At 40.0% G+C, this 12,315-nt stretch overlaps 1 protein-coding gene across 1 annotated transcript; it reads right to left on the bottom strand.

Moving 5' to 3' along the window:
- Positions 1–7,290: 7,290 nt before the first annotated feature.
- ttc32 (tetratricopeptide repeat domain 32) lies at positions 7,291–9,525 on the bottom strand. Its single transcript, XM_034142353.1, has 3 exons — positions 9,365–9,525; positions 9,068–9,234; positions 7,291–8,174 (listed from the first exon to the last, which is right to left on the bottom strand). The coding sequence occupies exons 1-3, from the start codon at positions 9,478–9,480 to the stop codon at positions 8,047–8,049; spliced, it is 411 nt and encodes a 136-aa protein (XP_033998244.1). The 5' UTR covers positions 9,481–9,525; the 3' UTR covers positions 7,291–8,046.
- Between the last annotated feature and the right edge of the window lie 2,790 nt (positions 9,526–12,315).

The following is a 12,315-nucleotide window of genomic DNA, read 5'->3' as shown; positions in this document are numbered from 1 at the left end:
TCCTAACTCCAATTGCTTCAGAAGTTTACCCCACAAATAAGTGAGTGTAATTTCAAATCCACATTTGGACATTGCTTTTGTGGCAGACTACAGCGCCACTTACAGGCCTGGCATATGTACTACAGCGTCTCCAGCGTTTTGGAGCGGCAATGGTCGTGGCCCAACCCCACATTCCTCTGATAGGTGGAGAGTTGGCCCAATAGCCGTAGCGCCACTTCTGTGACGTCAGTGAAGTGTTCAAATCTGGATCAGTCTGTATCAGATCCGTTGCAGCCCCTTTTTTAGAGATTTGGGTATGGAGGAAAATAGAGAGGGTTGTGTTTTCTGACACTTGGTGAGTTCCCTGGAACACCGGGGACACATATTCATGTATAAAAGATGTACAAAAGTGCATTTTGCATGATAGGTCCCCTTTAAAGTAAACACAAACCACATACAAAATAACCTACACAAGGAACAGAAACAATGAAAATTAAAACTGCGGTCACAGACGTGCACGCAGTTGTGGGCGGGCCTTCGCGTCCGAGCGCCTGTCGGGGAGGGTCGCTGGTCGTCCCGGCGTCATGCAGACGCGCGCGAGTCCTCCGAAATGAGCCGTTCGTAATTTCTCAAATGTTCGCGTCCCGGACTCCTCGGTCCTCCGGCAGCGACCCGGAAACGGATGTGGGCGCGCCGCCCCGAAGGAAAACAAATTTCTGTAAAGGCTCGTCGAGGATCGATTATCGCGGAGGGTTGTGCAGACTTTCTGCCCTTTACCATTTGTTTACTCAAACGCATCTCCTCTGGATATTAGGCTATGTATGTTTTTAATACAACTGCTTTAATTGTGAGCCGACATTTACAGTGAGAACAGCTGCTGAGGCCAGTGCAGAAAGCAGAATAGTGTGTATAATATATATCACTCAATAATATAAGTAACAGGCTAACATTACACACTTTATTTGTATGCTTTAGTAGATATCTACAAATAAACAGTTGATATTTTTCATGAAACCAAATAGTGCTTCACAGCATAACATATACATGGGCTGTAGCCTGATATATATTATATGCTTTAAGAGCTGTGTGTGTTATGGAGTGTATATGTGTCTGTTGTAATTGCATGTGCCGCCAGCAGAGGGAGCTGCTGGACTAACACTCAACATCATTGCCAGCTGTGTGTGTGTGTGTGTGTGTGTGTGTGTGTGAGAGATGATGTGGAAGGCAGAGTAGTTTATCTGACATTAACATGTTGGAAAATGGTACATTCTAGCCTGTGAGCTCCCCGTTCGAGCGACTGACTATTCCTTCGCAATGTAGCATCGCATTGGATATGGGCTGAACTTGTCCTGGAATGGAATTTTTCCGGCCATTTCTCTATAGGAGGCCTTTGCAAAAATGTGCGGAAAAGGCATGAAAAATGCACATTTTTCAAAATGGCCGACTTTCTGAGGGCCGGGCCAAATGGAAGGCAATTTGAAAGATGTCCGCAATCATAAGAGCAATGTGTATACTGTACAACGTCTCGTGCATATTGGAACAACCATATGCGAGTAGTTGGGAGTAATTTGCGACATGTAAATCGTCAAAAATTGTATATTCTCTGTTAGCTTACGACCGCCCCGATTGAGCTAGCAACTTTTTTATTCCCAATTTAGCATGGCTGTGGATATGGACTGAACTGGTCCTGGAGTGGAATTTTTCCGATCATTTCCCTAAGAGCAGTGAGCAAAGATGTGCTCAAAATGCATGAAAAACGGCCATCTTTCAAAATTGCCATTTTTCTGGGGCGCAGGGCTAATGAAAAGCAATTTGAAATATGTGTGCCATCCAGTGGCGGCCGGTCCATAGGGTCGCTAGGGGCGCCGCCCCACCTCTTCCCATATTAAAAAATAAAAATAAAAATAAAAATAAAAATAAAAAATATATTTTAAAAAATATATATATTTTTATTTTTATTTTTAATGAACAAGGTAAATATTATATAATTGGTATCAGTAAAATGTATAATCTACAATAAAATCTCGTTTAAAATTGTGTTACGATGTCTAAAGTTACTGATAAGTCACATGTTTCCTGCCTGGCCTTGCCCGTGTACCTTCTCTCGTCTGGGGCGCTAAGAGAGGAGCCCTCAACCAGTGCAGCAGCAGCCACTAGCAGCTGACTGTTGCTATCTGTAACGTGTAAACTATGCCGCAAAAACATAATTTCAGCCAATCAGCGTCGTCAAATATGACGGTCACCGGGCGCCAATGTCAGCGCCCCGTGCAGTCTGTGAGTAGTTTGGACAGTGACTCGTATCCGGTTGACGCAGTAGTTGATGAGGATGGCTTCGTGTGCAGGTGGAGTCTCCGGACCTCGGTCCCCGCCTAATTCTGTTCAAGAGCTAATCTCCAATCCTTTCGAAAGGAGAAGTTTGGCAGATAAATTGTTGCTTAAAGACCTTGGACCGGACCAACCCGATTTGAATATATCGCAGCAATCTCGTGAAAAAGACAAAACTTATACACGAGGCTTCGCAAGTAGCTGGTACACAAAAAAGGCTTGGCTAGCTGGATGCAAACAGGTAAATGCTGTCTTTTGTTTCCCATGCTTGCTCTTCAAACAGCCGGGGACAGATACGATGTGCCCGTGGACTGTGATGGGAGTACATGATATGAAGCATTTGTCCGAAAGAATTAAAAAGCACGAGTGCACGAAGGCACACATGACAAACACCTTTAAGCTAGCCATGCTAGGCAAAGCTAACATAGCCGCACAGCTAGATCAAGGGTACAAGATGTCGGTGAAAAAGCACAATGAAGAAGTGGACACGAATAGGCACGTCTTGTCTAAAATAATTGATTGTGTGAAATTTTGTGGGGGCTTTGACCTGGCTTTGCGTGGCCACGACGAGACTGACACATCCGACAACCCCGGCATTTTTCTGGGTTTAGTTCATCTACTGGCCTCGTTAGATAGCGTGTTGGAGGATCACCTTAAAACGGCTACGGTTTTCAAAGGCACCTCAAAGACGGTGCAAAATGAACTTTTGGACTGCATGTTATCAGTTTGTAAAGACTACATTCTGGAGGAAGTAAAAAATGCCAGTTATTTAGCTATTCAGGCGGATGAGACAACTGACATTTCCACCCACTGCCAGTTAGTGCTTGTGCTACGCTACATCGACCCGCATAACAACGTCCAGGAGCGTTTTTTTTAGTTCATTCCTCTTCAGAATGCGAATGCTGACACAGTTGCCACCGCGCTGATGGAGAGGCTGGGCACTATCCTCCCCGATGGACAACAGGGCAAACTAATCGCCCAAGCCTATGACGGTGCAGCGGTGATGAGGGGAGCTAAAGGTGGAGTTCAGCGGAAAGTGAAGGATGTGTACAGTAGTGCGCACTACATCCACTGCTATGCGCATCAGCTGAACCTAATTATGCAGCAGGCAACATCCCACATCCCCAAGATAAGAACATTTTTTTCAGACCTTGGTGGATTTGCTGCATTTTTCTCCAGGTCATTCAAGCGAACTGCGATCCTGGATCAAGTGGTGGCACACAGACGTCCTGGCACTTCCACAACAAGATGGAACTTTCACAGTCGTGCTGTTAACACTGTATATGAGCACAAGGAGAACATCCTGAGGTGTTTCCAGACAATCAGAGACTCAGGTGACTTTGATCCCATAACAGTGAGAGAAGCCGGGGGCTTTGTGCGAATGATGGAAGATGAAGTTTTTTGCTTTTTCCTGACATTGTTCCACAAGATCATGCCACATGTAGACATGCTGTTTAGCCAACTGCAGAAGAGGAACATCGACTCTGTCTACATCACAGGACTCATCAAGAGGTTCACCAGCAGCATACAAACAATCAGGTAAATCATTATTTACAATGGCTGAGATGTGCTTATTATAGGAAATCTGTGAAACCTAAATGTGATTTAGCTGAACACAATAGACCAACTCACACATACTTGTTTAAATATCTTAAACGGGCTTACTGGAAATGTATATATTATATAACGTTTATAAGGTGTATCTCTGACTACTATTTCAAATAGTCAAGTTAATTTGTCAATTCTTGCCACAATGAGTAATTGTACATGGTTACTTGTGGTTTGGATCAGGGACTCCATTCCTTCTGGTGAAAGCAGTGGATCTCAGCAGCTGCCCACAAAGAAACGGAGGGGACTTGGACATGAAGAGCAACAGCTGTTGGCTGGAGAGGTATGCAGTAATAGGAACGTGTTCTATGACTAAAAGCTCCTTTCATAATATAGGTCATTTCATATCACAATAATGATACATTTCACAAGAAAGCCCATTTTCTGTAAATTAAATAAATAGGTAGGCTAGTTAAAATATCCACATGGAAAGGCCTATTGCTTATTACATTCTGAATTGTATACACTTAACAAGGCCTAAACTGCAAAAAGTGTCCCACAGTCTCTACATTTCAAAGGGGATCAAGACAGATCAGAAAAGGTTTAGGCTTCCAGAAGCAACCACAATGGACAGAAAGGGCCCAACAATAAATAAATGAAGTGTAAACATAGTCATTAAATGTATATATTGTAGTGACTTAATTTTAAACAGTAATATTGTTCTGTTGATGCTCAGATAGATGTCCTGTTATTCTGATAGGTTCCATTCACAAGAAAGCTCTTTGTTTGTTACACATCTTATAGGGGACACTAATGACATTATGACTGATAGATGTGAAAAGGTGATTCTGTTATTTATTATGTCTTGATTTTTTCATTGTGCATTATTTCATAGGTATGTGATACCATACTGAGTCACGCAAAGGAGAGATTTTCCTTCACCAAACACCTAATCAGCTCCACCCTCCTGCAAGGAGACCTGTTCCAGCAGCACAGCCGAACATTCCCTGAAGCAGCGCTGGAAACAACTGTGGAGGCCTACCCTCTACTGGACAAGGCAAAGCTCAAGACGGAACTGTCCCTCGTCTATGACAATGACCAGTTCAGGGCTTGCAGTGGTGCTGTTACTCTGCTCCAGTTCTTCCTTGACAATAATCTGCAGGAGACATTCACAGAGACTGTCAGTCTTCTGAAGGTTCTTGTAACCACACCCATGGCTACGGCTGAGGCAGAGAGGTGCTTTTCCACTCTGAAAAGGATAAAGACTTTCTTGAGGAACAGCATGACACAGGATCGCCTGAATGCTCTGGCTATGCTGTCAATTGAGAAAAAACTCATTAGGAGCATTCCTGACTTCAACACCAGAGTCATTGAGAGGTTTGCCACTCAGAAGGAGAGAAGGGCAAAATTCCTCTACAAATAGACACACACACACACACACACACACACACACAAGCTCTCGCAGCAAACACAGATGGCCGACCCTTAAAAAAATGCGTTTCATTAGAGAGACAATTAAACGGCCGCAGAATGTTGTGAAGTTACTTTTGGATACCTAAGATGTTTTGTTCAACCACAAAGTCCAGGAACATGAGTACTGTTTGGAAACCTGTTGCGTTCGACTCATTTTCCCCAGAGGAACAGTTGTTTCTTGTTTCCTTTTGTTTTTGTCTTTTTTCTGCCTGTTGCACATTTTGTTATTCAAAGCAGTAAAAAAGGTGCTATCGGCCAATAAGCTGGATATCACTTTATATGTAGAGAGGAGGTTTCCCATGGTTGTTAGAAGTTTATTAATAAGTGGGCATTTATCACAGAAGTGATTGTTCTGTCTCCACGTTTGTTGCATTGTCTGTGATGTATTTTCCAACGGTTATAGCTCCTGTCCTGTCCCAGCAACACTACACGGTTTGCAGCTCCACCACATTTTTGGTTTATCTTCGGTGTCGCTTAAAATCTGCTTCCCATCGGACTAAAACCTCCACGTAATCTGAAGACAGATACTTGAAGTTATTTAAACCTTTTGCAAACTTTATGTTCTTTCTTGCTCTAGCCTTGCCAGTTACATTGTACATAACACATATATTATCATTATGCTAACTGGTTGTTCGTGTTAGACGATGTAGCTTTTTCATTTCTGAGTTATTGCTATATGTAAATAAGCCTGTTTGTAAATAATCCTCAGAGAAACAAAGAAAAAACACAATTTATGACATTTTCTGCTGTGGTTATTTTTTTTTAAATTGCATTTATTCACAGTTCAGTTTGAAATGCTGTAGTGACTTGTATTGAACCACTTAAATATTTATAATTAATGCTACTGAAAAGATGCTATTAATTTTATATCCCACATGCAGTTCACTGTAAAGCCACTTGGTGGAGGTGTTGGTTCATAAAACATGAACAGTTTTAAGAAAGAAAAAAACAGACCAGTTCTGAGAACACAAATTCCTGGTAAAGTAGTAGATGTTCAGGTTGATAAATAATATTTTCCACACTGAAGATTATGGAGGTATTGATCAGTCTTCTCATATTTTTAAGCCTCGATTTCTCCTTTCCCCCCCCCTCTAACATCACCAGAAGTCATAATTTAAGGGGTCATTTCTCGAAAAAAAATTCCGGGGGGAAACCCCCGGACCCCCCAGGTAGGTAACTTCCGGTACATCAAGAGCCCCACCAAAAAAAAAGACCACCGGCCGCCACTGGTGCCATCATAATAGAAATGTGTATACAGCGTTTCGTGAATATCATTCAACATGTAAATCGTCAAAAATTGTATATTCTCTGTTAGCTTTACGACCTCCCTGATTGAGCTAGCAGCTATTTTATTCGCAATTCAGCATGGCATTGGATATGGGCTGAACTTGTCCTGGATTTTTCCAATCATTTCCCTAGGAGAAGTGCGCAAAAATGTGTTTAAAATGGATGAATAACGCCGACTTTTCAAAATGGCCGACTTTCTGGGGGGCGGGGCTAAATACTTTTAGTATGTTTTTACAATATCTTCCTTAAAGGTGGGGTAGGTAATTTTGGAGAAACCAGCTCGAGTGCGCTAGAATTTGAAAATACACAATCGGAGAAAATCTGCCACTTCCTTACAGAGCCCCTCCTCCAACACACACGAACGCGCACATGACCAATGAGGGCACGAGATAAGTTTGTGCACAGATGGAAGGCTGACAGGCAGGTAGGCCATCCAGTTATTTTAGCCGGGCCGGCTAAAATGATTGGTCGTGCTTTTTACAGTATTACGGCTTCCACAGATGAACATTTTTTATGGAATTGTTGTCAAAGCACTTAAGATATTCATTGCTATCGGGATGTTGGAATATGGAATATAACAAAAAGTGTATCTCGAGCCGGTTTCTCAAACTTACCTACCCCACCTTTAAGAAGATATTGTAAAAACATGTGTATGGAAAGGAAAAACAAACATTTTTCAGTAGTGTAAAAAAAGTATTTATTGTTCAGCAAAAGTATATAGATTTGTATTTGGTATTATAAATATATTACATTTTTATATTTTAAGAAGCAACAAAATAATCCACAATTAATAATAAATTCCACTTTTCCTTAAAACCACATATGCTTTTGTTGATTTTTCCTTTGCTACAGAGCCTCATTATAATGACTGTAATCTAACACTTGATTAGTTTGTATATATTCTCAAACCTCCTTGCAAGATGATGCACAAACATTTATTAAAGACAGTAAAACCCGAGCTCATCGTTTCACCCGGGTCGATTAGTCTGCTCTGTCCAATTATGCAATGATATATGTTCATTTATGAGGCCATAACAATATTTTCCAACTGGAAGAGTGTTGAGTCAGTGCAGAAGAAGGAATAATCAATGCTCTGCTTAACAAAAACCATATAAAAATGTCACACCCATCCCTGTGGGATTTCTACTTGGTTTCATAGGTTCTAACTGAATGTTTTTGCAGCAATAGTTTTATTTTCATTGTTTCTGTTCCTTGTGTAGGTTATTTTGTATGTGGTTTGTGTTTACTTTAAGGTTCATCTTCATGCTGATATCTTTAATCAAAGGGTTCATGTTCAGATCAAATACAATTCCAATTTTCTATACAATAGCTGTACATTATTGTAAATAATTTGACAAAACTTGACAGATTGTTTCTTCAAGCCAACATATTTCAGGATTTATAAAAAGGTATATTCTATAGTTTATGGAGTTGTCAGTATCCCCTGTCTATCTTGTGCTGCTGGTCCAGAAGTGTTTGTTTCAGGCTCACTTTGGCATCTTCAAAATCTGGATTCATCTTCAATACTTGTTGGAAGTCACTCTTGGCGTCATGGAAAAAACCTGTAAGACATTAAAAATGTCATGATATGTAATGTACTGCCAAACTAGCTCATAAGAGTCAGCAGTTTTATGTTCTGGGCATCATGAGAACGAGTGAGTACACAGCTCCATCTGGTGTTAAACACACACACACACACACCTAATGCTGGGATCGCACCACAACACAGACCGTCTGCACCCCTTTCTGGTGGATTTTAGTCCCATTTAAAGAAAGCTTGGTTTCTATAGTTCACTGAGCCAGTGCTGTGCTTTTTTGATTGATCATTTTACCAATCTATGTATCTACTGTACCATAATGTGACCATATGACTCCAAATCAATGCAGCATTGTATTAATACACCTGGATTTTAGTCGACCTATTCTATTTTATTTTATTTTATTTTGTTTCCTTTCTGGCATCATGTGAAGCATTGTCCCCCCAAAGCAAACCAGATATTAATCCTACACTGGACAAATATGATATTGAAGCCAATGAACATTGCATCCAATAAAGAAACTGCATAGTTGTCATGACAATATCCATATAAAATAGAAAAGGCCATTTACATTTACAAAGAGGTGTGTATCCTTCTCGTCTAGTTGTGTTGTACAATTCTGCATTGATTTGGGGTCAATAGGTCACATTATATGGAAGCTATTGCAAAATAAAACATTTTTATTTTATATTCATCTAAAAAATAAAATGGACTAAAATCCACAAGAAAAGAGGTTCCGACAGTTAGTGAAGCAGACCTAGAAAACACAAGTGAATATCAATCCAATATCCAACCTAAATATACAATTATTTTGAAGCAAAGCGGAAGTGAATTTATTTTACTCTGTCAGGCTTGAAAATAACAGATAGCTCTCTCTCCTGTGAACTTTGGACTAAAAGGGGTCTCTGTACCCTTACCTAGTCTATAGTGGATGAGTCCTCTGTTGTAGAAAGGTGTCTCATAGCTGCTGTCACTCTGTATCGCTAAAGAGAAGTCCTCCACCGCTTCACCAAAATCCACCCGGAGGTACTTTATCTGTCCGCGGTTGTTGTAAGCAGTGGCCAAATGACTGGCTTTACAATCCCTGTGGAAATATGACAGCGTTAAAGAAAGTCTCCGAAAATGACACCGAAGTGAAAGGATAACAGAATAAGCTGTAACACTAAAACGACTACAGACTTGCTATACATCGCCAAAAAAGGAACAAACAGTACCTGGTCTGTAAGCAGGACGAGATAAACGTTGTGTACAGTAGTTCTGCAAATTTGAAGTTCTGGTTTTTAAACTCAGAGTGAGCATGTTCAAGTATTTGAGGGTTGTCTTGCTCCATTAGCTGTGAATTCTGTTAAGGTTTGTTGTGTTTCCTAAAGACGGAAGCGACGACACGCAAGAAAACATCCAATCACGTTCTAGTGCGTCTCAAGTAGGCGGGGCTTATCAATGGGGCAATAATAACTTCAGAATGTATTTCATTTAGCGCCTCAAACAACTTATCATTTTGAGTTTTGTTTATTATATAAGATGTAATTTCCACCTTACATATGTTGATGCTTCTCTGTATTTTTTTGGAGTTATTATGAGGGTACTGGTTGACACACAACGTGCCTTTATTAATATATCACTTAAAATTGACCACAGAGGATGCATCACTTCATAAAAGCGACTATATAAATAAACATGGCTTTTATTTTATTTTTAAAGATACGGGAGTCGTTATTGTCATCCATCAGTATAAAAGGCAGTACAGTACATGAATTGACAAAACTGTGTTTCCCAGGTCCTGGTGCCAAACAAAACAATGAACACACGTACATAAGGTGCAAACAACAGGATATAAAAACGGATACAAAATAAGATACAAATTAAATACAAAATACAGGTAGAGTAAAGTAAAAACATGAAGTCAGTTATGCACCGAGGATATCTTTCTAATGTTTTTTTGTAACAGCAGGTGGCAGACTTGACTCAGATCCTTTAAAAACCAGGCCTTAAAGACATCAAAGTCTGTAGGTGCATTCAAAACAAGTTTAAATACTGTAAGCATGACATTTTAACCAAAGATCCAGTCAGTGGCTAACTATCTGGAAAAATATGTTCCTATTTTTGCAGCAATGGACGTGTTTTTCAAAAAGAAAAGGCTTGTGACCCTCACACAATGAAACATCTGTCACACCGCTCTCAGGTCAGTATGACACTCGCTGCAAGGGGGCAACCCATAAAAAAACTGGTGAGAAATTCTCAGACCATCTCCCAGGTGAAAAGTCAACTTAAGGAAGCAAAGGTTGCTCAGTAGCCGCGCACTTCCCTTTTGCGGTCCATTTATCTTCAAGACGAGTTGAAGCAAATCAAACAGTTTGACCCTGAGGAAGAGAGTGCATACCGCTGGCTGAGGCAAATAACAAAAACATACAACCTGTGGGAATGTGGGATAACTTTACATATATAACATAAATCTTTGAGTTTCTGCTTCCTAAAATCGGGAAGAAGTCTGAAGATATATAAAAATAAGGGAAGACATCTCCAAAATAATTCAATGCAACTCAATTTGTATAGCACCATTTTTTACAAAAGCAGTACAGAGTGTATTACATAAAGCATAAACAAAACAAATAAAATAGAATTAAAAAAATTGCAAATACAGAAAAATCCATACACCAAGTCATACAAATATAAATCATGTACATAGATAGATATACGAAGCACACAAATACCGTATGTTCATTTGAGAAATAATCCATTCAAATTAGACAGTTTTACCTTGTACCACTGTGCTCATCATTAGAGGTCAGATTCTTTAAATTTGAGGTCAACTTAAACTCCATGAAGCTATGGAAAATCCCATACGTTTATTTTGGCAAGGACAGACTGTCCACATGAAGCTCAGACTGGTATGTTCAGAGCTTTTTTTGGACCCTAAATGTTGCTGTTTGCTGAGAGACTTAACACAAAGTATCAAAATCCCCTTTAGTCTGCCAGAACATAGACACAAATCCATCACCCAGCTACATCCTCTTCACTGACAGACACACGGCACCACCACACTGAACTTTTATCACTACAGTTCACTTTTTTAAATCGTAATAATTAAGGTAATCTTTTTGAAGTTGGGTAAAACCAAATTGCATTTTTAATGCAGCTATGTTTGTAATGTAAGGAAGTTATTGCTGCTACATTTTGATATGGCATAATATACAAAAAGGAAAAAAAGTTGATGTTGACGAAAATACATCTGGTTCCACAGTTAAGTCGTTAACCAGTAAGTGGATTTGGTAATAGCAGTAATAAATTCACAAGGTCCGGAATGAACTCATCATAATCAACAAAAAAAACGTATTTGAAACCGAATATTTGAATTATTTTAAGGATGATTTTGACAAATTTGCCAACTGCAAACAAACTAGTACATACAGTGAAAGGTTTATTCCCCTTATTTTGTATATTACCTTCTTTAACTTCAGTCCATTTATAAGCTTAGTGTAGATTAGTGCAGCTTTGTGAGTGTTATATTGTTCATTATAGGATATGGGGGGGTTAGGGGGGTTTAATGACTCTGAAAAGACACTCATCAATGAAAAAGTAACACTGTTAAACTGTTTTAAAGAAATAATAAAGTTTGTCCTCAAGTAAAAACCTGAGCAGGAACGCTTTGCACCAACCCTTATGTGTCTTTTCCACTTCTCAGAGGCCTGTGAGTCCCATTCATCTTCCTCCACAGACACACCGGTGGGCTCACCTCCCTGACCGCCTGCCCGTGTGGAAACCGTACACACTGGAATAGCGAACAAACATAAAACAGCTGTCCGGTTAAAGGAAAGAGGGAGAGGATCCAAACCAGACTCCAGGTAAACTTTGGCGTGTTGACTCTCTCCCTCTCACAGACAGAGCAGACACAGACGCTCTGTTTCAGGCAAATAAGCCAACTCATTCCAGAGGTTTCACGACGACCTCTCTCTGTTGTTTTTTGGCAACACTGAAGGTGTAAAAAAACATGATGGTGATAACAGGGTTCAAAAACAGATGACAGATAGGAACGCTGTTAAAAATAATTCACGTCCAAATCCACTTAGGTTAGAAGAATGTGTAGCTCTGTAGAGTTTATTAGACATGTATTTAGTATGTTTTGGTGACTGTATGTGTGTAAGAAAGAGTTCAGGGTTAGGAAGTG

This window comes from Trematomus bernacchii, unplaced genomic scaffold, assembly GCF_902827165.1.
Source record: "Trematomus bernacchii unplaced genomic scaffold, fTreBer1.1, whole genome shotgun sequence".
Taxonomy (NCBI): Eukaryota; Metazoa; Chordata; class Actinopteri; order Perciformes; family Nototheniidae; genus Trematomus; species Trematomus bernacchii.
Note: the sequence above shows the minus strand (reverse complement) of the source record. Positions and strands in the feature narration are given on the sequence as shown.